Raw genomic sequence first — 25,382 nt, forward strand, 5'->3', positions numbered from 1 at the left:
TGTGCCATTAGGAAAACTGGACCTTAAGCTACTCTCTGATGATAGAATTCACTTCTTATAGGGAAAAGCTATGCATTTTTCAGAAGGCTTCCCTCGTTCACTGAAAATTTAAAATGTTCTCTAATTGGCTGTCACGTCCAGAGAAGGGCACAAGAGGCAGGCTTGACCTTTGACCTCTGTATCCCAAATATCCACCAGGTTGTGCGTAAAATATTTGAAAGAACAAATGAATTTACGGCAGTTGACATAACCTCCCCTTGAGCATGTATCACACTGTTAAGATTGTCTCTTTCTCCATCTGCCTCCCAACTCTGGACTCCTGAGGACAGGAATTCCAGTCACCAGCCCAAAGCCTGACACACGTTAAGAGGTGGCCCATCACCATTTGATAAACTAAGTAGAGACCCCAGGACTTATCTCAGTAAGACCCTTAAGTCCTGTGAATTTCACACTCACCAGCAGCAGCATAAGTAGTTTCGATAAGTGGTTTTATTACTGGTTAGATTTTACAAATTCTGATATTCGAACAGACTTCCACCTTAAAATTCTAAAACAACAAAGCGACCGTTGGAGGGGGTTTGAGTTTTCCTTTTTTTTTTTTTTTTTTTCCTTTTTTCTTTTGAGGACTATTCAAAGTAACAAACTTTTTTTTTTTTTTTCCAACATTTTTGCTCTGGTCATAAATATACAGAGAGAAAAAGAGGGAGAGAAAAATGAACAAGTCATCCAAAGTATGGAGATAAAACAGTAATCCTAAGGCACGTGGCAGTCTTTGAAAATACAGAAGCTCTAGCCAACTTAAATTATTTGTTGTTTTTTCCTCGCTCAGTCCACAAAACTGTACAGTGACACAAATGTTGTGTTGCAGATAGATCTTCCAAGTAATTCCTCAGTCCACACAGCTGCACTAGCCGAACACGCCATTCATTCTTTTTTTTCCCTCTGTTCCCAGGCGAGATCCTAAAATGTGGTTAGTTAGTTGCTCAAAGCCTCTATTTTAAAATACACTTGGAATTCAACTAAAGATAATTTCTTTTTTAAAGAAATTGTGGGGCGGGGGGAGGGGGGCACGAGTCATTAGAAAAGGTTGGTAAGAGTCGTTTGTGAGGGGCTGTGAGGCTCGTGACCCTCCAGGTTGCCAGGCACAGAAGTTAAGACGGACGTCACAGTTGGCAGGGTGGGGCTAGTCAAGTCTGTGAGGGTAGTGGGCGTGCTCGAGGGGCTGAGAGAGGCGTTGGAGAGCTCCGAGGCTGGGCCCGATGGTGTCCCCGTGTGCAGCGCCGCGTCGGTCGACTTGTCCACGCCCGTGTTTTCCTGCCGTAAGAGGTTGCGCCTGAACTTGGCCCGGGCGTTCTGAAACCACACCTGCAGCGGGGCGAGAGGCAAGGGCTGGTTAGGGGAAAGGCAGGCAGCGGGTGGAGGGTGAGGGAAGGACCGGGATTCTGGGACTAGTTAACACAGAACTCAGTTGTTTGCGAGAGATACTCATCAGGTGTTTTGCACTGGAGGGTGGGGTGTGGGGAGTCAGACTGGCACCATTTGCTTCTTAATAAAATAAAGTAAAAATTTCATTTTCTCTAATTGGCTGTTACTGAGTTTCTCTTTCTGTTACGAGGTTCTAGAGCTGAGCTGGGTTCTCCAGTATCTTAACCACTAGTCATATCCAAGGGCGCTCTGGTGGTGTAGTGCCTAAGGCATCTGACTACTAACCAGACAGTGGCGGTTCAAATCTACCAGCCACTGCTCAGAAGGAAGACTGGGCAATCAACTGCCACAGAGATACTGCCTCAGAAACCCAAGGAGTTGGAATCGACTGGACAGCAGTGAGTTTGGGGTCTTTTTTGAGAGTCATATCCAAAATGTGGCTAGCTCACGTATGCCTAGTTTGTAGCTGAGCATACACACCAGATTTGAAGACTTAGTATGAAAAACAGAACACAGAATAATCTCAAGAATCATTTTTATATTGAATACTTATTGAAATGATATTATTTTGGGTATACTGGATTAAATAAAAGATATTATTAAACTTAATGGATTCTTTTCACTTTTTGAATGTGGTGACTAGAAAATTTAAGAAGCCCTGATGTCACAATGGTTAAGCTCTTTGCTGCTAACCGAAAGGTTGGAAGTTCAAACCCACCAGTGGCTCCACAGGAGAAAAGATCTGGTGACCTGCTCCCATAAAGATTACAGCCTAGGAAACACTATGGGTCAGTTCTATTTCGTCCTTCCTATAGGAGCTCTGGTAGCATAGTGCCTAAAGCACTTGACTGCTAACCAGAGGGCTGGTGGTTCAAACCCACCAGCCACTCCTCGGAAGGAAGATGGGGCAATCTACTTCCATAGTGATACTGCCTCAGAAACCCAAGGAGGGGTCGCTATGAGTCGGGTCCGACTTGATGGCACATAACAACAACAATATAGGGTCACTTATGAGTCAGAATCGACTCGACAGCACACAACAATCAGAAAATTTCAAATTACATATGTGGTTCCCATTGCCCAGGGCTCGTCTAGAAGATACACACAAACCAAACCTTCACTGTTTTCCACAGTGGAGCTGAGTTGAAAAAACTTTTTTTTTTTGGCAACTACCTTTAAGTACATAATAGAAATAGATTCTGCAAGTTCTTATTGTAGTAATTTTTAAAGTGTTTCGTGGTCAGTAAGTCTAGGAAATACTAGGATGGTATAAAGGACACATAGGGATCAATGAATAATTACTAAAAGGGGGGGGGGGGGGGGAGACACTGATGCTCATCCCTGCCACCACCAGTTGGAGAAGCCACTGTGTATTCTCGGCCACTGGGTTTCATATGTCAGGGCGGAGGTGGGCAGAGTAGGAACAGCTGCCCCATTAAATCAAGGCCCAGGAGGCTATAACGTGGGCCTGGCTGTCCCCTGCAGAGATTCCCTCTCCCACCCTGCCACATCCGAGGTTCCATTTATGAGGGAGCTGAGGTGGGGACAGAATTAGAACTGAGCTTGGCACTCAAATAATGCCAAAGAAAGGGAATATGTGTTACTTTCAGTTTTCCTTGGGCACAGACACATGCACACATCCACACACATACCTACGCACACATGCCTGTTCTCACATAAAAAACATACACAGAAACTCATTTACACAGCACCCGCCCCAAGTCAATGTCCATCCGTCTAACTGCATAAATACAGACACCCAGCTGGACCCAGAGGTCAGCGCAGTGCTTTGGGAGATGCTTGGACAATCAGGCTACTGCTTAAGTTTGGTTTCTTGGTTTTAAGAAAAAATAAGCCCAAAAGGCAGGGCCCCTTCACTTCCCTTTGCGTGAGGAATACATCCTCCAGAAGCCTCCCCATAAAACAAAGAGGCGGGGGAAGCCTAGACATTCTAGGGTGCCCAGCTTCATACTTCCAGATGTGTCTGCATCTGCCTGTCTTCCCAGTGTCTCAGGCAGGGGTGGGAAGGACCAACGCCTGGCCCCACCTTCCCCTGGGGATCACTCCGGCTACAGGGTCTTGTGGCCTCAAACTCACCTTTTTGGTGGCCTGACACAATTTGGGCTCAATTAAAAGCAAAGCCACAGAAAGAGTCTTGGAGTAAGGAGGGAGAAATGGACCCTGTGAAGTCGGAAACAAAGCTCTCTCCCCAGAAGAAAAAAAGCACGTTTTCCCTGGCTTTCTGCCCAGAGGAAGCCTGTCACCTCTTCTGGGGGCTTGCAAATAAGTCAGTGCTTCCAAGACCACCCCTAGCATGCTCTCCTGGCTGGGGGAGGAGAGCAGGGGGTGGTCCTTCCCTGTCCAGCCTGCAGAAATCTGTAGGAGTGAGACACTGTGTTTGGCCCAGAGAATGGGTGATGGAGAAACCCCCCTGCCAAAGTGCTCAGAGACAGGAAGCGACTTGCCCAAGGACACACAGCAAGATGAGGAAGGCTGGAGCCTTAGTGCCACTCCCTTTGTCACTGTCTTGGCCTGTGTGCATACAAGCGGGTAAGTATGCCTATGTATCTGCTTATGGGTCTGGGGCTCTAAGACTTCAGGAAGGGCTGGGACTGGTTAGCTGCTGGCTGGGTGCTATGTCTCAGTCGTTGCCCAGACAGAGGGTTGGTAAACAATGACATCTTCCACCACTGCCTTTTCTGCGTTCCTGAGTGTGAGCAGCCACAAATCTCCTGGATGAAAATTCAACAATTTTGAATTATGGTGGCCTGATACAATTTGGCTCATCTAAGAGCCAGGCTGCTCTGGGGCTTTGTGTTGAGGTTTGTTTTTCCCCCTAAGGAGGGTTTCGCCAGGGCTCTCTCCCAGGTATCCCAGTAGGTCCCTTCCCAAGAGATATCTGAGGGCAGGGACTCTATCTAAGTCATCTCTGTGTTTCTGGGACTGGCAAAGAAAAAGAATCAGTAATATTTGTTAATAGTAGCTAACATTTATAGACCTCCCACTACATACCAAGGAGCTCTGGTGGCGCAGTGAGTAAGGCATTTGGCTGCTAACCAGAAGGTCGGCAATTCAAACCCACCAGCTGCTCCACAGGAGGAAGATGGGGCAATCTACTTCTGTAAAGATTTACAGCCTTGGAAACCCTAAGGGGTCAGTATGACTCAGAATGGACTCAATGGCAGCGGGTTTGGTTTTCTGGTTTACTATGTTCCAAACACCATGCTGCCCTCTAAATGCCCCATCATGGGTTATCGTCATGATAAACCAAGTAGACAGGAACTATTATTATCCCCTCAAGCCTTGCTCTTCCCACAATAGCTCTGTAGTTATCAGAGATGTCTGTTAGGAACAGTGAGACCCAACTCAGGTATGGAATTACCAGGATACAACCTCAGGCCACCTGCCTCAGCCTGACGCATAATGGGTACCCTATAGAAGGATGAGGAAGCACAAGTCCACATTGCTATTGGCCCTTTTTCCTGTACTGACTGGCCCTGCAGGCTGTATTTCCCTCACACACACATTTCCTCACAATTCTTTCATCAAGGAAATACATTTGGCATTAGCAAGTCCCCTCCTAGGACTCTAAAGAAACCAGCCAAAAAACAAAAGCTTCATGCCCAAAGATATCCATTATGGTATTTTTTTTTCATAACATCAAACTAATGGCAGCTTTCAAAATGTCCAACCAGATGGGACAAAGCAGAAGTCCTAACACAGCCACTCCATGCAGCCACAAGGGGAAAGTGATCAATGTTACATGCAAAAAGAGGATAAAAATATATATCCTCTGCTACTACAGTTTCATAAAGAAAATATTATTCACTCACTAAGTTCCAGGCCTTGTCTAAACAAAGTCCTAAGCATTTTACACACATTAATTCATTTAGTCCTCATAATAACAGGCATGGACTCAGCCTGCTGGAGTTCACATCTCAGCTCCACCTCTTACTGTACCCTCCGTTGTACAGTTCATTGGACAGGTAGGGAAACTGAGGCAGGCCTTAGTCTCCTCACTTGTAAACTGGCAATAATAATAAAACTATAAGGTAGTGCCTCAGTTTCCCTACCAGTCCAATGAACTGTACAGCGAAGGGTACAGTTAAGAGGTGGAGCTGAGATGTGAACCCAGCCGGCTGGGTCCATCCCCTTAACCATTTATTAACCTCTAACCTACACATCTGGATTTTTGGGTTCCTGCAGTGGTCAAAGCACTCAGCTACTAACCAAAAGGTTGGTGGTTTGAACCCACCAGCTGCTCCGTGGGAAAAAGATGAGGCAGTCTGCTTTTGTAAAGATGTACAGCCCTGGAAACCCTATGACCTATGGGACAATTCTACTCTGTCCTGTGGGATTGCTATGAGTCAGAATTGACCCTGTGGCAGTGGGATTGGGTTTTTTTGGTGGTCATATATGAGTACACAATGTTCAATTATTTTAAACTTTTAAAATACGTTTTCTTTAAAGAAGCAAAAACAATAAGTGCTGGACTGGAAACCAGGAATCCTTGGTTGCAGCCCCAGGACTACAACTACTTTGCTGTGGGGTCTGGGCAAACCACTGCATCTTCCCAGAGCTCTGCTTCTTCTCTAAAGTGAGAGTTTCAGGCCAAGCTATCTATGATATGCCACCCAGCTTAGGCCATCCATGACTGGATCAGAAACTCACCACAGCTCTGTGCAAAAGACACACAGGACAATGCTCACTAGCCTCATTTTATAGGTGAGGAAACTGAGGCTCAAGTGAAGTAACCAGCCCTGGTTTAAACCTCACCCCTCCAGAGAAACCCTCCTTGATCACCCCTTCACCAGGTCAAGTCCCTATGTTACATGCTTTCGTTGTACCTGTTTTTTTCCTTCCTAGCACTTCTTCAAATAAGCCCTGGTAGCGCAGTGGTTAAGCGCTCAGCTCCTAACCCAAAAGTTGGTGGCTCAAATTCACCAGCTTCTCCACAGAAGAAATGTGTGGCAGTCTGCCTCTGTAAAGCTTACAGCTTTGGGGACCCTACGGAGCAGTTCTCTCTCCTACAGAGTCACTATGAGTCGGAATCGACTCGACAGCAACAGGTTTGGTTTAGTTTTGGTTTAGCAGTTTTCTTTCAAGGGTTACATGGAAGGAAGAGTTCTATAAACCAAAAACTCACTCCTGTTGAGTCAGATCTGACTCATAGTGACCTCGCCTTGGGTTTTCCGAGGCAATATCACTATGGAAGTAGATTGCCCCATCTTCCTTCTGAGGAGGGGTTGGTGGGTTTGAACCGCCAGCCTCCTGGTTAGCAGTCAAGTGCCACAGGCACCACACCACCAGAGTTCCTAAGAGTTATATATTCAAATAAATTTGAAAAATGTTAGATTAGACAAAGTTGTGTCTCTTCAAGATTTTCCAAGGCTTACCAGGTTTGCTGGTCCAATAAAGCCTGGTGGAACCACTGAGACTATGGCGCCTAGCTGCCCTTCAGGTCTGGAATTGAACCCACACCTGTGGTTTCCAGCCAAACAAAATACAAGCATATGAGTTGAACATTTACCTCAAGTAAATACACTCTTTGGAGAGAACCATCATGGGAGAAAGAAGGACTGCTTATGCACAGGGTGACAGCTCAGGGGGCAGGAGTGTATGGAGGGATGGACACTGGGAAGAGGTAACTATGGGGAGGAAGTGGGAGGGGAGCTGTTGCATTGTGGTAAACTGTAGTCAATGACATGAGACAAAGTACATATGAACTGCTATATGGAAAGTGAATTTGTTCTGTAAATCTTTACCCAAATCACAATTTAAAAAAATAATAACCAAAAAAAAAAAAAAAGATTTTCCAAGGCCTATATTAATGCTAGCATGCTCTTATCTCCAAGAAAAAAACATCAGTAAATCTTCAGTATTGCCTAAACTTATTTGGTTTCAGAATTGTTTAAAAATACTTTTGTTAGAAGATATTCAAAGATACAGAAAAATAAAGAATAATCTTACTCTCATTTTAATCATTTATACAGTATTTTGTCACACTACTGTCTTCCCCCTAGACCGTACACTCTAGAGCAGTCTTGTTCACTGTCCTGCTCACCAACGACTCCTCAATGCCTCACTCCTGGCCCAGCACATGGCACGAAGTCTATTTGTTAAACAAGTGAGAAAACAGAGAAAAGCTAGTTCTCAGCTCCTGAGTTCTCTCACAGGCCAGTGACTAAGCAGACATCTAAAGAACATTTTTATATTGCTGGTAGTTAAAATGCATCAGACCAGGAACTCTAAGGAGACCCTCACTTTGCAAGTAAGTCAGCTCACCATGCCCACCTCTTGTTCCACCAAGCCCAAAGCATCTTAGAATTCTGCCTTCCTGGCCATTCCTCAGTAAAGGAGAGAGACAACTCAGAGAGGCATCGATAGGCAAACCCACACATCTGCAAGGCTTCATGTCTTAATAGACCTCTGTTCAAGGAGCCATTCTGTCTCCCAGCAACCTTGGCCACTGATGAAGAGTGAGTATTGTGGTTGTCATGCTGCTGATGATGACAAGTTTGAGCACTTTTTATTCACTAAGTGTTTTACAACAGGGTTGCTACTTGCCCACTGAGGCATGGTATCCAAGACCCACTCCTTCCCTTCTATTTGCACTGCTGCATTCTGCAGCTGGACACAAGGCGGGGAAAGATCACAGTCCCTACACTGTGCTACACTGGAAAGAGCTTTGGAACCACAGCTGTCTGGGCTTGACTCCTGGCTCCACCACTTGCTAGCTGTGAGACTCAAGGCAAGGACCCTAGCCTTCAGGCTCTGAACTTCAGTCTCCTCATCTGCAGAATGGAGACAATTGATTTTTTTAATACATGCAGAAGAGCTTGCTAGACTGAACTCTGAACAAGGACAGTGTATGCATGTGTGTGTAGGAGAGAGAGAGAAAATAACATCATTAAGTCCCTAATATACACTTTCTAAATTATACTGCATACCATCTCATATACTCCTCACAGCCACCCACTGAAGTAGATATTATTATTCCCATTGATAGTTGAGGCCAGTGAGGCTCAGAGAGGTTAAGTCACTTGCTCCAGGTCATGTAGCAAATAAGGAGAGTGGAGTCTGAACTTCACATCAGCGGACTCTAAATCTTGGTAGGAATGGTCATCCCAGGCCTGCCATGGTGGTGTTCATGCATTACCGACAGATTCAATAACATCCTAGAAACTTCCAGGCATGTGCACACATGTACACGTACACGGTGTGCTCTCGCAGCACGCATTGCATTATCTCCTTCTGGGAACACAGCCTTGACCTCAGCCCTGCCCCCCTGCCCTGGGCTCTCAGAAGGGTTGAGTATGGACATAAGTTTGGGGGCAGAACCTGCAGGGGGCGCCCAAGGCCTAGTACTAGTAAGCTGGTATAGCCCCAGTGACAAGGAACTAATAGGCATTCACTGTGTACCAGCAGGTAGCATGCTAGAACCATCCCACTCTATTGTCCCAATCCTCAGGAATCCTCGAGGTAGGCACTAGTATTCTTCCCTGTCCACAGATAAGAAATCAAGCTCAGAGCAGAGAAGTTCACATGCCCAAATTGCACACCTGGTAAATCAGAGAGGATCCGAACTGGTCTTTACCTTCCAAGGCCATACCACCAGCTGCCTCCCCCAAATCTGCTCCCATCTCATCTCCCCGAGCTGGCCCATCAGCAGTCAGGACACCTGGGAGCGAGCCCCACCCTGCCAGTGCCTGGTTTCTGTAACCTACTGCAAATCACTTTATCTCACGAAGACTTAAGCTTCTCATCTATAAAATGGACAGAAAATATTAAGGTAAGTGAGATTAGAGTAGGAAAGAGCTCCCAAGAAAATATAATACTTTGCAAACTGCTGCATAATCATGAGCAGTTGTGCTTTTAGGGAAATATTAAAGATTTGGGCAAGAGATTTGGGGGGTCTGGAAGGGAAAACAGTGGTCTGGAATGCCTTAGAAGTATGCCCTCCAGCCCCAAAACTGTTAGGTGCTGTGGAGTCATAGCAACCCCATGGGACAGAGGAGAACTGGCCCATAGGGTTTTCTTGGCTATAATCTTTATGGGAGCAGGTCATCAGGTCTCTCTCCCACTGAGCAGCTGGGGTAGACGGATTTGAATCAGCAATCTTTAAGTTAATCATCAGGCATGTAATCATTTGCGGCACTATAGCTCCTTACCTACAGATCTTAAATGATACTCACACTCAGAGTAAGTGCTGGGTTGGCTTAGAGGAGAACGAGCACTGTCCTTTTAACAGACAGACCTGAATTTGGATCAGCTCTGCTATTTACCAGCAAAGGAGGACTCTGACCAAGTGAGAATTACTTGCACTTCATTTTCTCACCTATCCAGTAGGGAATGGGGATGATGATGTCTGAACACATGAATTTCACAGGCTGAGCCAAATACCTGATAGTAAAAAAACCAGTGCCACCAAGTTGCTTCCAATTCATGGTGACCTCGTGTGTTACACAGAATTGCTCCGTGGTGTTTTCTTGGCTGTCATCTTTATAGAAGCTGATTACCAGGCCTTTCTTCCACAGGAGAAATGGGTGGGTTTGAATCTTGAACCTTTAGGTTAGTAGCAAAGTGCAAACCATTTGTGCCACCTAGGGACCTCCATACCAGGTGCTGTCGAGTTCATTCTGACTCATGGCAACCCATGCAGGTTGGAGTAGAACTGCTCCACAGTGTTTTCATTGGTTGTGATCTTTTAGAAGGGGATGGCCAAGCCTTCTTCCAAAGAGCCACTGGGCAGACTCAAACCACACACCTTTCAGTTAGCAGCAAACACAGTAAGTGTCTGTGTTATCCAAGGATAACCATCAATGCTTTTTTCCTTCAACTGGCCCATACCCTTGGCTCTTCTGAGTTTCCATGGTGGAAGGGGTGGGCAGGTGTGAGAAGTTCTGGCTCAGGATTCTGAAGAAGGAGGGTACAGGGTAGTCATTCACCCAGGCCCCTCAGAGGAACCTTTTCTCACATATAGGGTGGTTGGCACCTCCTCGTTGTTGTTGTTATATGCTGTCGAGTCAGACCCGACTCATAGTGACCCCTCCTTGGGTTTCCAAGGCAGTATCACCATGGAAGTAGATTGCTCCATCTTCCTTCCAAGGAGTGGCTGGTGGGTTTGAACTTCCAGCCAACTGGTTAAGCAGTCAAGTGCCCTAGGCATTATGCTACAGGGCTCCCATAATAACCTTCTCCTGACAGAATACACTGTGGAGGAAATTAGCTGTCTGTAGGCTGGGTGCAGACCTAATAGGAGAATTCTTTCACGGCCAGAGCTGTGGTTTATTCATCTCTGTGTTCCCGTTTCATCCACCCCTTGGCCTGGTGCCAACAGGTGCTCAATAGCTATTTAGTCAGATGGAAAAAAGAGATGTCTGCACTGGAAATCTTATTTACCCCTAAGTCGAGGAACCAAGCTTCAGCCCACACCAAGGCCAGCAGAGACTGGCTCCTCACTCCAGATTGCGACTCAACTAAACCTAATAAAAACCAAATTCGCTGCCCTCAAATGGATTCGACTCATAGGGACCCCTCCTTGGGTTTCTGAGGCAGTATCTCTACAAAAGTACATTGCCCAATCTTCCTTCTGCGGAGTAGCTAGCTGGTGGGTGTGAACTACCAGCTTTCTTGGTTAGCAGTCAAATGCCATAGGCACTACACCACCAGAGCTCCCCTGCGACTCAACTTCTTCTTGTTATGTGCCATGGAGTCAACTAACTAGAGGGCACTTATTCTTAATCATTTAATTAACAATTAAATGACATGCACCCTTACAGCGCCCATTTTGCAGATGAGAAAGCTATAGCTTAGAAAAAGTAACTAACTTGACAAAGACAAGCAACCACTGAGTTAGGGAGCCAAAGGAGCCCAGGTCTTCCTGAACCCAGTTCTGACTCCAAGTCCCTGCTCATGCCTGCACCCTTGCTCCCGCCCTCACCACCAAAATAAGGGCATATGGTTAGAGGAAAGGACGAAATCTCCTACTAACCAGAAAAAGGTGGACGACCCCAGGGTCCCTAGGCCAGAGTCCTCGAGGATGCATCAGGGACCCCAAGAGGCAGTTCCACAGCCAGTCCAGGGCGGAGGAAGGGGCATGGCGGCGAGGAAGTTCCCCCGACATAACGCCAAAAAGATAACGTCTGAGAGAAGCAAGCGGACGAGGGTAGAAGAAAGGCGCAGCACCATCGCGTTCACCCGCGCACCCAGGCCAGCCCCCAGGCCAGCCGGACTTAAACTTTGGGTAAAAGGGACCCAAGAAGGGGCGGGGCCCATACAGGAAGCTCCAGGGCCAGGGGGCGGGCCCAGACAGGCGCATCAGCGCCCCATTGGCGGGCTCTTGCCTCCCTCGGCTGCGTCACCGAGCCCGCCGGAGCCCGAGCAGCCACAGTACTGCTTGCAGTACTCCTGGGGGAAGTCCAGAGTCTCCACTCCTCCAAGGTTTGCGGACCTGCGCCCAAGTCACAGGCCATTCCCCTCACCATCTTCACAACATTTTGTTTTTTTCTGACGGACTCGCTGTAAACCTTTTCTAGTACGGCTACGCACCCGCCAGTGTATGTCACTATTACCCTCATCTCTGCGAGGTCGCCTCCAAGACCTGGATCCCCAGCAGGAGGCTGGAGGGCGGGTCAGACTGGCCAGGACTCCAATCCCAAAACCTCCCCTCCTGTTGAGAGACCCTGGTCAGGTCATTTCATCTCAGTCGTCTTACCTAAAAATATTGCTGTAACCACAATTTCTAAAGAATAAAGGGGAGGGGAAGCTGAGGTCCAGCAACCAGAAGAACTGTTCATTCTAGGCAATTAATATCAGTTAACTAATTCATACTAATTGATAAAGTCCTTGGGTGGTGCAAATGGTTAGCACTTTTGGGTTAGCACTTTTGACTGTTGACCAAAAGGCTGGAGGTTCAAGTTCCTGGGAGTAAGGCCTGGCACTCTACTTTCAAATATCAGCACTTGAAAACCCTATGAAGCAAAGCTCTATTCTGAAACACATGAGGTCTCCATGAGTCAGAATGGACTTGTTGGTAACTGGCTTAACCATCCACTGAGCCGTTAAGTGTCAAGCACTGTGATGAACACTTTCCATCATCTCAGTGGCTCCTCCAATACCCCGGTGGTATAGATAGTTTCTTGTGCCCATTTCACAGATGAGGAAACTGAGGCTCAGAAGAGTTAAGTGACTTGCCCAGGACCACAAAATGAGTAAGAACAGAAGCTGAAGATTCAGAAGTGGTGGCCTGAGGCTCTGTTGTAAGTTTATGCGATGCAGGGACCTGAGACACCCCCCACTGGGGTTCTTAACACCTTTGGCATCACTGACAGACCCTTTGGAACCTGGTGAGAATTCTGGGTCCCCTCTTTCTCTATCAAGAAAACATCTTCATATACAAGTGCAATTCCACTCAGTCTCAGAGGCAACCATCCCCTTCCCCAACCTGCTTCCCCCATCACCCTTTGGGCAGACCTCTGAAAGCTTCTCTTACCCACCCCATGGGACCTGCCTGTCACCCCTCCAAACCTTGCTTCCAAGGTACTCTGGGAGACAGCAAAAATAAACAGATGAAAAATCTAGAGAGTCACCAGGACAAATAAAAAGGAGGGGAGAGTAATGAGATAGAGACAAAAAAAATGGGGGGGGGGCGGGGGAGAGGAGAGAGAGAGAGATATGGAAAGTAAGGAGAGAGCAGCAGAAGGAACAAGCAGCTAACAGCCATCTCCTTTGAGGGACATCCTGGGAGGAGAGACCAAAGGGTGGCTCTGGACGTACCTAAAATGCTTGAACCCTTTACAATGTGAACTTGAGTGTCACATGAGTAATAACTAGTCACCAAGAACTGTTTACAAGAAGGAAAGAGACTGGGTATGCAGACAAAGAGGACAGAGAAGGACAAGCAGACAGAAAAAAAAACTGAAAAAGAGAGGAGACATACATTTAAGAAAAAAAAAGATAAAGAGGCAGACTGAGGAGAGAAAAGTAGAAAACAAGAAAGATAAACTAAGAGAAATGCAGATAAGGGTCCTCCCATGGTCCATGGCTGGTGTGGGGTTCTGTCCCAGGCCCTGGTAGCTGCAGATGCCCCCATTCCCGCCTTGGCTGACCTGGAGGACCCGCTTGGTGAGGCCTGTCTTCTGCGCGAGCTGCTTCAAGTCCTTGGCGTCGGGGTTGTGGTTAATGGCAAAGTAAGACTTCATTGTCCGAAGCTGGTGGTGCTTGAAGGAGGTACGCATGCGCTTCGTCTTCTGGCTGCTAGGGTATGGCTGGTCCCGGTCCAGGTGCTCTGCATCATTCTCATTGCAGCTCAGCGCTACAGAGGGGATGCAGAGTAGGCAGGTGAACCTCCTGACCCACCCCCAGGTGGCCAGGTCCACACCAACCCTACCCACAGCCAAATGTGTCTATCCTTGGGACCCATCTGGAATGGAAGGATTATCCCTATCTTAGAGATGGGCAAACTGAGGTACAGAGAGAGAAAGCAACCTGCCCAGGGTCATACAGCTAGAAAATGCAGGATCCAGGATTCAAACCCAGCTCTGAGAATCCAAAAACCATTCTGAGCCATCATGTTACAATAATGATAATAATAACTACAACTTGTCCATGGCTTATTCCACTCCAGATGATGTGGTAAGGGACTCCGCAGGCACACTCTCATTGAATCCTCAAAACAACCCTACGGAGTCAGGCGTTGTTTCCCCTTTTTTACAGATGTAACAGGCTCAGAGACGCAAGTTGCTTGACTTGCAGAGTAGTGAAGGGACTCCCGGCTCATGCTTTTCCTGTTTCCCCTTGTGCTGCTCCCTAAGGAGGAGTGGCTATCACTAGGCTGTCCCCAAGGTGTCTAGGATAGGCAGCTGGAAGAAGTGAACTGAAAGGGTTATTAGTTTTTATTTCACCCTCATTAGTTGCCACAACTGAAAGTACTGAATGCCTCCTGGGCCGGGGCACTGGACGGAATAGCATTCTGAAGTTCAATCCTCACCGTTGCCCTGTGAGGCAGTGTCCCGGTTTACAAATGGGGCAAATGAGGTTCAGGGAAGTTAAGTGATCTGCCTGAAGTCTCAGAGAGAGTGGCAGAGTTGGAACTGAAAAAGAGAAGGAAGTTGGAAGAAGAAAGGAACATGTATTAGACACCTACTGTATGCCTTTGGGTTTTCATACATCACTGGACCTTCATTCACAACAGCTCCAAGAGGTGGCTACTACTGTTCATCCATAGAGATGAGGAAAGTGAAGTTCAGGGAAATGAACACTCACACGTAGTCACACCATTGGTACTGGCTGAGCCTACATTCACTACTGGAGTCCTCATCTGTTTCCTTCCACTATATCACAAAGGGGAGTGGGGATGAAGGCATGGCTCTTTGGGGAGTGTGACCTCCTCCAGAAGGGTCCAACTGGCGCCTGGTTGCCAAAGCTTGGAAGACACTGGGGGTGGTGGCAGGAGTTAAAACTTCTAGTCTCAAGAAGTTACTCTCCAACCTGACACTGATTGTAACTCCAAGATCCCGCCCCCCCCCCCACATCCTGAACCATCCCACACACAAGGTCTTGGGGGGGAGCTTCCCAGGAGATTTGAATTCAGTCCCTGTAAAATGGAGTTCTGAAGATATCTCATGCCCCATAACACCAGAGTTGCCAGGTTGGGCCCAGGAGGCGGGGGGGGGGGGGACAGGAGATTAAAGAACACCAGTTAAATCTGAATTTCAGATAAAAAAAAAAACAATAGTAAAAGATGTCCCAAATAATTCATAGAATATACCTGTACTAAAATTTTACTGTTTATCTACTATAGGGATTTAACTGCAAGTCCCACATTTTCTCTGACAATCCTACCCCCAAGTGCTTCTGCTCTCTCAATGACCTATCCCTCCCCCCTGCTCAGCTGGGGGTTAGCCCCTACCAAGAGAATTTGCCAGATGCAGGTTTTGCCCCTGAACTTGGAGCTGACAGCAAAGGGCTACTGCTCTTCTTAATGGCCTGTTCCCACACTCACCCAAGTCTCCACTGTGCTGCCGCTCCCACTGAGAGTGCCCAGGGTGAGGAATTAGGGGTCTATAAATTTCAAGGGAACAGTGGATGATTCCCAACCAAATCCACAGAAACTGCCTCCACCCGGAGCTGGTGGCCAAACCTCCCTAAGACCCTCTCCTTGCCCCCAGGCCCCGACTCTACGGGGGTGGGGCAGGCCTGCCCCAGGGGATTTCTGGGCCCATCCCTCAGCCCAGCCCCCGCCTGGGCCTAGCTGCTGTTAATGAGCTCCATGGGGACCCCCGCGCCCTGTGCGCACTAGGGACGTGCCCCGAGTGAGGCCTAGATGGGGGAGGTGGAGAGAGAGAGAGAGAGAGAGAGAGAGAGAAAGCAGAGATAGAAAGGACAGAGACAAGGGTAGAAAGCGAGGGAATGGGAAGAGACAAAAAAAAGAGAAAGGACAGGGAGGGAAAGTGGACAGAGCTAGGAAAACAGAGCAGAGAGGAAAGCGGGTGGAAGGCAGTAAGACGGTAAAGGGGAGAGACAGCTACAAAGACTGAGAAATACTGAGAGAGCCCGAGAAGAAGGCGAGCCTGAAAACAGGAGAATGTGTGGTGGAAAGTGAGGATAAGGGTACCAAATCCTAGGTCTCGAGACCAGTACCTGCGTGGGAGGCCTCTTCCAAAGCCATTACAGGCGGGGATTAGACCGAACGGGACAGGATGGGAAGAGGAGGGGAGGAGAGCTAGGGACCTGGCCCGACTGAGAGAGGCTGAGGTCGGGGGCTGCGCTAGGCGGGGAGAGGGGAGAAGACCGTATGGGATGGTGGCCCCTTGGACCCAGGTTTGGCAGTTGCCCCAGACCCCCTCACTCCTGGGGCCGGGCCCAGATTCCCCAGTATTGGATCGGGGGAGGAACGAGGGGCCGAGGGGAGGAGGAGGACCCGGGCTTTCTGTCTCTCTCGCTCTCTCTCTTTTTTTTTTTTTTCCTCTCAATTAGGCCGATTCAATGGAGCTAAAGAGCTCGTAAAATCATGAATAATTTACTCGTGATCTGTTATTAACCCATCGGGTTTCGAGCTCTTGTCGCTGGGACTGAACCTGTAATCAAATCTGACTTCGCCTCATTTTACTAAAGACGAGATTGTAGGTTCAATTGTCTAAATAATGGATTGGAATCAAATCAGTAATTACGCCGCCAGGCACACACACACACACACACACACAAAGCTGGGGCTGAGAGAGGCCCCGGCGTCCGGCCGGTCCGCGCGGGACTCCTGCGGCCGTGGCGCGCAAACCCCGGCGCAAAGCGCGCGACCCGGGCCCCGAGCCGGCTCCGTCTGTCCTTCAAGGCACCCCCGGCCTGCGGGCAGCCCTGCTTGGGGTGTGGGAAGGGGGGGTTCAGTTCCGCCTCCGGCGCCAGGGCAGCCGGAGGAGGGACGCGGCAGCCCCCGCCCCGGAAGGACTTTCCGACCCTGCGGCCCAGCGGCCCCGCGGCCCCGGCTGTCCTCCGCAGAACCGAGGGCCGGGCGCACCGACGGCGCCTCCTCTCCACTCTGTCGGGAGCTCACTACCCTTTAATAACATGCGGCGGCTCCTTGGCCAGACTGTCCCCTAGGCCAAGGGCTTTTCAAGGGATCGGTATCGCTGGCCCCCTGTGTGTGGGACACTGACACAAACAAGCTCATGTTCTCATAGTGAGAAACATGCGCGCGCGTGCGCGCACACTCACACACAATGCACACAGCCCTCAATCCGAGCCTCCAAGGTTCCTTATTTTCAGTCCCGGTAGTCCCAGAGCTCACAATACGGCCATTTCTCTCCCGCCGGTGCCCGGTAGGGGTTGGGCGGAAGTCTGACCTGGGGAGACTTCTTTGGGACCGGCGCCCCCTTTCCCCAACCAAGCCCCGAATAAGTGAGCCGCACAGCCGCCACCAGCGCACTCTGCGCGGTTTCTGCGAGTACCGAGAACCCAGCCCAAGGCCTGAGATGCGCGCACCCGGAAAGAGAAATAGACAGGCAAAGAGGGAGACGCAGAGAAAGAAAGGGGAAATGCAAGAGCGAGAGCAGAAGGGGAAAAAAGAAGGGACCAAAAAGAACATACGGAGGAGACAGAGTGGTGGTGCCTGGTAGAGGTGCCAGATCTCCCGAAACTCAGTCTCCAGCCACAACTCCCCGCTGGGCAGCGAGGCTGCGCGAGGCGAGGGTCGGGGTGACATCGGAGGCGCAGCAAAAACCAGAAATAAATCTTTGCACCTCCTACCCCTCAGTTCCAAACCAGACTCTTGATGTGCATCCCGGAAAAACAATCCCGCACCCCCAACAACCTTGCGCCTTGGGGCCGCAGAGCTTTTGCTGCTTCCTACCGGAGACAGACCCCACTTAGTAAATAGACGCGGCTTTGTTTGGGGGGATCCGGCCTGCACTGGGATTAGTCTTCATTTCCGGGTTAGTAGGTGATGAGGGATGGAAGTTCTGGAGAGCAGCATCTCTGGTAGACCCTGCAAATCCTAAATCCACCAACGCCACCGTGGACCCGCCTGCGTGCACCACCTCACCATTTACCAAACTGGGAGCTGAATATTCTTCCAGCTCCAGGCAGATATCCACACAACCCACGAGTCCCTAACAAGTAACTTCGGTGGAGCGAACAGGGGACCCCACCCGCATCCGATTTCCCTCCCCAGCCAGCTCACACTTTTAAAGATCAAAATAACTGATTTCTCTGACTTCCTCCGCACCGCCGTCCCGTCCCCTTAGTCCACAGCCTTGGACTTGTTTTGCTTTAGTTTTTCCAAGTAGTGCGTTTGAGAGGAAAAGGAGAAGGAAAACAAAACATTTATCTCGCAAAGGAAAGGAAAAAAATAAAATAACTGCAAATAAACTCTATCTACTTTGGAAGCCCAGGGCGTCATAAAGCTTTCTGGGCCGTCCAGACTTTGGGCAGATGTTGACGGGTCAACTTGCCGGACCTTAGAACCTTAACAGCTCTCCAGAGCAAGGAGGGGCGAGGGAGGTGCAGAGCCCCTTGGAGAACTGCCCCGGGTTCAAAGACGCCGGAAATGCGATAGGAGCCCCCTCTTCCCTCCGCCTCCCCACCTCCTCCCTCCGGCCATAGGCCAGGCCTGCTCTGGTCTCAACCCCCAGCGCCTGGGTCCTGGGGTCGCGGCTGTCACCCTAGCTCCTGGCACTTGCCAGGAACTTGGGAGAAGATCCGGGAGAAGCAAGTCCTGGCCAAGCAGGAGGATCGAACTGGGCACAATGACCCGCAACTCTTCCTCTGAAAAGGCTCTGGGGCCCGAGTTCCCCTAGCCTGCCGCCCTCGGGACATTTTATCCAACCAGGCTGCACGCCAGGCCAAGCTCGGTGCCCCTGGCTACCGCCAGTTCTTTCTCTTGGGAACCTTGCTGCCCTGCCTCGTTCCTCCGCTCCACTGCTCCCTGCCTTCAGCTGCGCCAACTCAGTGTTTGGTGCTGGCACTTTCCCTGTCCCTGCACTTTATGCCCAGCAAAGCGCAGGGAAGGCCTAAACCAAAAGGCCGCCTCCAAATACCAATTTCTCAGCTCTAAGACCTTGCACCAGGGACAGCTTAGGGATTAATGGTCTCTTTTCCTGCTCCAGCCGAAGGCACGTGGGCTGATTCCGAGGAAGCTAATGTCCCTCCTGCCTCGGCCATCCAGGGCTTATGGCCCAGGGAAGCTGAGGGCTTCAGTAACCCCCTATAAGCCCAGCACACTGAGATTCGGTCTGGCTGCGGGTTCCGCCGCCCCGCGCGCTACCACCCGACGGGGTCGCTCAGTGCGCCTTCCACTCACCAGCGTTGTAGGCCGCCAGATCCGCCCCGGGACCGGGGCTCTTGCGCTTCCTCGGCCTCCCCTTCTGCACGGTGCCCACGCCGTTGTAGTAGGGAAGACCCAGCGGGTTGGCCCCCGCTGCGCCCAGCCCCGCGCTCTTGGCTGCAGCGGCGGCGGCCGCCGCGGCTGCCACATCGGCGTGGTTGAAGTGCGTGGGGTACTCGCCCTGCAGCAACGCCTCGAAGTGCAAGCGGCAGTAGACCAGGCTGTCCTTCATGCCGAAGTGGTCGCCCGTGGTCAGCATCTTGTTACACGTTGTGCACGTGAAGCAGTTGAGGTGATAAACCAAGTCCCGGGCGCGCATCACCATCTCCGAGGCCGAGATCCCTAGGTGGCAGCGGGCACAGCGCTGCACAGAGAACCGCCTGTAGGGGACCATCGAGGGAGGGGCTGTGGGGACACATGGTCGCGGAACCCCTCTCCCATATCCCTCCTCCAGGTGCCGCTGCTGCCACTGGGGCAATCCCCTCCTCTAGATAGACAACCTGGCATTGGAGAATGCGGCAGGAGGGAACTAAATTTTGACCCAGGCCTGGCTGGGGCTGGTCCTGCTTTAAAGTATAGCTCCCTTTAACCACTTCCATGCCTCCAAAGGCTTCTACTTGACCCAGTGAGCAAGTCCTAGGAAAACCTTTGCTTGGGGGGGGGAGGTCCCCCACCTACCCCCTTTCCACCCCTTACTCCTACCCTCCACACCAGCGCCTGGGAAACCTACAGACTTGTGTAACTTGGGGAAAACGTAGAGACAGGTAGAGGGAGAGAGAGAGTATAAACAGACTCTAAACCTAAACCCACAGAGAAGGAGAAACGGGGAACTTGGAGCCTGTTAGGGATTCCAGTCCTTTAATCCCCACCAGCTTTCACTCTCATTTGCCCCAAGACCCAGAAATGCACCCACTCCCTCAGCTCTCTCTCTAACTTTGTGGCACACCAGCCTAGGCTGCTTGTTTTTGGTGGTGCCTCTTTTGGTCTGGTATACCCAAGGAACTTCAAAAGGAGAAGGGTCCAAGAACCCCAGCCCAAGCTTATTTATGGTCTTAGCTCGGATGGGAGGGCAGTCTGCTGTTTTCTCTGAGTCCCTACACTTTCTAAGAGCTCCCCAATTTGTCTCTTAAATAAGCTGTCACCCAGTTAGTGCTGCCTTGGAGTAGGGGGAGGGGGCCCTGAGTGGGGAACCTTCCCCCGGGACTGTAAGTAAAAGAGGCCGAGACTGCCCTTGCGATGGGGGGTCCTCAGGACAGGCAGTAGGTGCCGTGTGGGGGCTACCTGTAGTAGTCTTCTTTGCAGTAGATGCTGCCATCCTTGCTGAAGCACGTGAGCTCCGACTCCAGGTTGAGCTTGCACTCGCAACACTTGAGGCAACGCATGTGCCACTGCTTGTCCACCGCCAGCAGGTAATAGCGGTCGGAGATCTTGCCCCCGCAGCCAGCGCACAGTGCAGCACGGTCACTGCTGATGGACGGCATGGTCTGCGGAGGGAGGGAGGCAGGAGACCACAGAGCCTGCATCAGGCTGTGGCCCCGTTTACTGCCACTGGGACAGAGGCTCCTCCAGTTCCATCCGTAGCCCAGTCTAGCCCTAAACGCCGGACGGTGCTGCCGAAGCACGCCACACTCTGCTCCCACCCCAAAAAGCCTGTAACCCTGAGGCTCAGAACCTGGGCCCACCTTCGCAGAGCAAGCCAGCCACAGGCCCAGGCCGGGCTCCTGGCCTAGATGGCTTACTTCTCTTCTCTCCTCTTCTCCCTGCACTTTCCCCAGAAAGGTTCAGGCTGTGTTTGGAGACAGGAGCAGCAGTGGCTATTCCAGTCAAGCTCTCCAATAGCTCCCTCAAACTGTTTCTAAAAGGACCCGTCTCAGCTGAGCCTGGGAAAAGGGGTAAATGACCACTGAAAGTCACCCCACACACAGACGCCTCTCCAGAGACACAGAATCCCTGACCGCCGGCCTAGTGATCTCTGGATCCTTAAGCTAAAGCTTTAGGCCATGGCAGGTCGAAGAGACTCCTGGACTTTCTGCCACCTCTACCACACAGGCGAGGGCCCTCTTGGATCCTGAACGCAGGTCAAAGGGCTGGGTAATGGTGAGTGGGGTCCAAGAGCACCCTCAAAGTCTCCAGGTGCAGAATGGGCCTGACCCAAATCCTCCCCTAATCTGAGAGCTCTGCGTGCTTCTAAGCTAGTGGCGACTGGAGCTGCCGCTCTTGCTCGGGGAGCAGAGAAGCTTGGCCGTGCTCCCTGCCTCCTCGGTTTCTAAAGGTCATTTCTGGGCTCCTCTTGGGCAGCGTCTGCTGATACAGTCTCTCGGGAGGTCTGAGGCGAGGAACTGGCTATTTGGGGCCAGGCCGGTGGAGTCCTGTTGTAGAGAGCCTAATGGACTCTCCTTCCGCAACAGCCAAGGCAGAGTGAACTCGGAGCCCCTGGCTTGGCCAAGTTGGCCGGCCAGGAGGCCAGGAGGCCTGGGACGCGATCAATGAAAAGTGCTAGTCAGAAGGTTCTGGCCTCTGAAACCGCGCTACGGACGGAGCCCTGTCTGCCAAAAGGCAGATGCTACCCAAGCCGCCTAGAACCCCATTACTCCCGGCTGGTTAGCAACAGCCGAGCCGAAAAGAGGAGGGAGCGGTGTCGTTGGCCGGAGGTGAGGTGGGAGCCGCCTGGGCCGGGAGTCAGACTTCGCTCCCACTTTGGGAGAATTGGTTTCCTCCACCCTCCAGGTCCCAGATTTCGGTTTCACCATGTTTCCCTCCTTCGTCCCAGCAGCTGTTTTCCCCTGGCTAGGAGCTCCGGGCCCTGCATCCTGCCCGTGGCTTCCCAGCGTCCATTCCCGTGCGGCACGAAGGGCACTCACTCCCCAAAGTGCCCACAAACTTGGAGAAGGGGAGACGCAGATCGGCCTGGGCCCGGCCCAGCTCTCAGCCCCGACCCCTCAGCCGAGCGCCTACCGTCTCCGTGTCGCCGCGGTCGATGGCTGAACTGATAGCCGGAGCCTCGCTCTTGGCCCTTCGGTCCATCTCGTCGATGACCCCGTGCACCTCGGGGCCCGACAGACTGTGGAACAGCATCGCGGCGGGACCGGCGGGGCCGGGGGCGCGGCTCCTCCGCGGGAGGGCTTGCCCCCCGCCTCAGCTGCCTGGCGCTCCCGGCGCTAACGGGCCCGGTGCATCGCCACCGCGGCCCCGGCCCCGCCCGAGCTCGGCTGCGCCCCCAGGCCGGGATCTGGGCCCTGGGCGCCCGTGGGCCAGGACGCCTCCCGCCGAGGCGCGGGGGCAGCTACATCGCGGGGCGCCTGGACTGCGGCGCCAAAGCCGGGGTCACAAGGGCACGGGGTGGGGGGCAGGAGACAAGGGCAGAGGTCGGCGCCCGCTGAGGGCGCTTTCACGCCGCGGGCATTGCCCGTCCGGCTTCGGCGCCCTGGGCGCAAAGCAGGGGCGCAAACTCTGCCCGAGGCAACGACGGCTGTGTCTGGGCTCACTAGAGAGCCGCTAGGTGCTGGCGGAGGCCCGGCTGCCTGGACCCCTCTCCTCCCGGGGGTGCACCCCCACCCAAAGACGACCCGCTTGGCCGCTGAGTCGGCGACTGGAGTGGGGGTTTCTCTGAAGCCAGCGAGCCGAGTCGAGCCACCCGGAGAATTGAAGAGGAGGAGGAAGAAGAAGAGGAGGAGGAGGTGGAGGAGGAGGAGGGGAAGAAGGAGGAGGTGCAGGAGGAGAAAAAAGAGGAGGAGCAGAGTGGGAGGAGGAGCCGCCGGCCGCGGGCCCAGCCGCGCGCAATGCTCTCCAAGCGCGCGCCGAGCCCAGCCCCGGCTCTGCAGTCCGCGCCAGCGCAAGCCTCCGCGCCTTTTCTACAGCCGCTCCTGACATCACGTCCTGCCGCCGCGCCATTGGCCGCCCCGCGCCCCGGGCCCAAGCAGCGCGTGCTACGGGAAGGCGGGAGATCGGAGAGGGGGAGAATCCGAGAAGAGGAGAGGCGAGATGGTGGGAGCTGGTGGGCGAGATTGGAGAGAGAGGACGGACGGGAGGGAGGAGGGAGAGCGCGGGGTTCGGAGTTTTAAAGCTGGGAACAGTTTGAGATTTCTTCAGGAAGGAAAATTAAACCCTCTCTCCCTGCCGTCTCTTATCCAAGAAGATGCAACCAGAGGATGCTCGAGGAGCTCTCACTCGGGTCTCCCCAACCGAGGTGCAGGCCCTGGAGCTGCAGCCTCGGGCACCAGCTTGGGAGGCCCGGGAAAGTCGGCCTGGGAAAGAGCTTTGGCCCCTTCCGCCAAGCTCGGCCTTGGGGCCTAGCCCCGAGCTGTGGGTTGAGGGCGGCCACACAGGCCTCTTGGGGACCCAACTGAGCCAGAAGCGAGAGCCAGCGACAGAGCTGTGACTCCGGGGGCGCGGGAGGGGATGGCAGCCGGCCACGCGATGCTCCAAGCGAGCTAAGGCTCAATATATGTATGGCCCAGCGGGTAGCAGCTCCTTGCTCTTCCTGGTCTTTCTCCAGCCTAGAAGAGTGGGGGCAAGCGTGGCTTTAGGCACTCAGATAGACACCAGTTGGAATCCTACCTCTGTTGTTTACATGCATTATAATTATAAACAAATGACTTTGCCTCTCTTCGCCTGTTTCTGACCTTTTCACTGGGGACAGGGATGTGATAATGGACAGAGATCATGGACGCAAAACACTGGAATATAAGAAAATTCCTCACTTCCTCTTTTCCCTCACCACCCCCACCTTCTATTAGAAACTTTCCCACTCCTGTGATACATTGGACATCAGCAGGGCCCTTAAATGCCAGAAGACCACAGGTCCATTCTGTGCTCCCTGAGTGCACTGGGCACAGACCCACTGATGTCACATCTGCCCACCTCCTAGTGGCATCACTTCTGGAAGAACCCAACAATCTGGACTGCGCAGAAAATCCCAACTGCCACTCCATCTCCCCAGACCTCAGGCTGAATCTAGAGGAGTATTTTTGGGGGATTGAGGGGCTTGAAGGCCATTCACAGGTGTGTGGTGAAGGGGGATTTCAGAAAGAATAAAGAGTGGCTGTGGAGAAAAACTAAGTAAGTCAGTTACAGGGTCGCCAAATCCTGGGTCTGAGGCTACTTTGGAGGTGGCCTTGGCTGGGTTTAACTCTGGTTGGGGGTACTAGCCCAAAGTGACTTGCTTGCCAGGACAGGGTAGAAGGATAAACAGGATCTTTGCAATTTATCTTACACAGCACAGAGTTGAAGCAGCAAAAATCATACTTTCCACATGCATACATAACTTTTAGACATAAATTTAAGTGTGCATGTAATGCCCAAGCAAGTGTCCTGTTCGTGTGTGCAAACGCATATGTTCATCTCTGTTGGCAAAAAACACGGCCAGCATGAATGTAGAACTAGGGTCTAAACGTGCGTGCGTATCAGCTATGTGTCCAGTGCCTGTAAAGGGGTAAACGCAGGTACACGTAGACTTAGTGCTCCAGCAACTCTACTTAAATCCGTGCATGCGCTTTCTCCGAGGCCATGTTTTGCGTATTTGCAAAGATTCTTGAAGTAACAAATACGTGTGTACACGCTGCACGTGCACAGATGCCTCAACGCAAGGGAAGGACCATAAGCCCAAAGACGCGCGTGCGCGTGTATTCACAAAGACGTGTGCTTCAGCGCCTGCACCCGGCCCGCGCCCAGGCACGCGGATGCCTACACGTATACACAGGCGTGTTTTACTGACGCATCCGGTGCACTTTCTTTCAAAGAAAGTAGGGAATGAAAATCTAATCTGAGAGTCACTAGAGTTCATCTGGAGGTCGCCCAAGGGGTCGGAAAAAAAATTATTTGCAACAACGCTGGAGTGTTTGTCCCTGGTGCAGCTCTCGCCGGGACTGGATGGATAAAATACGTTTCGAAAGCTCTAGGGGCTGCCATAAAAGCTAAGTGTGTGTAGGGGGAGTTGAGTAGGGGGACATTCGGTAACTCTTATCGCGGGTTTCACAAGAAACGTGGAAACGCATTCTGTGGTCCTTCACTCCCCAATACATGTGTGCACAAGATTCCTACGCCACTTCTCTGACCAGGGGCCTAAACCCATCCTTACACTGACCCCACATTCCCAGGCAGTTAAGATTCCCACCCGGGAGCCCCCGCCAGTTTTCCCCTT

General features: G+C 51.6%; 1 protein-coding gene across 1 annotated transcript; it reads right to left on the bottom strand.

The window, feature by feature from the left end:
• Positions 1-1,077: 1,077 nt before the first annotated feature.
• On the bottom strand, positions 1,078-22,318 carry LHX2 (LIM homeobox 2). Its single transcript, XM_007936621.2, has 5 exons — positions 22,199-22,318; positions 20,525-20,727; positions 19,220-19,623; positions 13,536-13,741; positions 1,078-1,365 (listed from the first exon to the last, which is right to left on the bottom strand). The coding sequence occupies exons 1-5, from the start codon at positions 22,316-22,318 to the stop codon at positions 1,078-1,080; spliced, it is 1,221 nt and encodes a 406-aa protein (XP_007934812.1).
• Between the last annotated feature and the right edge of the window lie 3,064 nt (positions 22,319-25,382).

Source organism: Orycteropus afer, unplaced genomic scaffold (genome assembly GCF_000298275.1).
Source record: "Orycteropus afer afer isolate SDZICR_OR568_19922 unplaced genomic scaffold, OryAfe1.0 scaffold00037, whole genome shotgun sequence".
NCBI lineage: Eukaryota > Metazoa > Chordata > Mammalia > Tubulidentata > Orycteropodidae > Orycteropus > Orycteropus afer.

What these genes read in the sequence shown, in the direction of transcription:
- LHX2 (XM_007936621.2), bottom strand. Translation starts at nt 22,318, where the DNA reads ATGCTGTTCCACAGTCTGTCGGGCCCCGAGGTGCACGGGGTCATCGAC. An exon ending in TGCAAAGAAGACTACTACAG is followed by an intron (nt 19,624 to 20,524) that starts GTAGCCCCCACA and finishes GGTCCCCTACAG; the next exon opens with GCGGTTCTCTGTGCAGCGCT. An exon ending in TCTGGCGGCCTACAACGCTG is followed by an intron (nt 13,742 to 19,219) that starts GTGAGTGGAAGG and finishes TCCCCTCTGTAG; the next exon opens with CGCTGAGCTGCAATGAGAAT.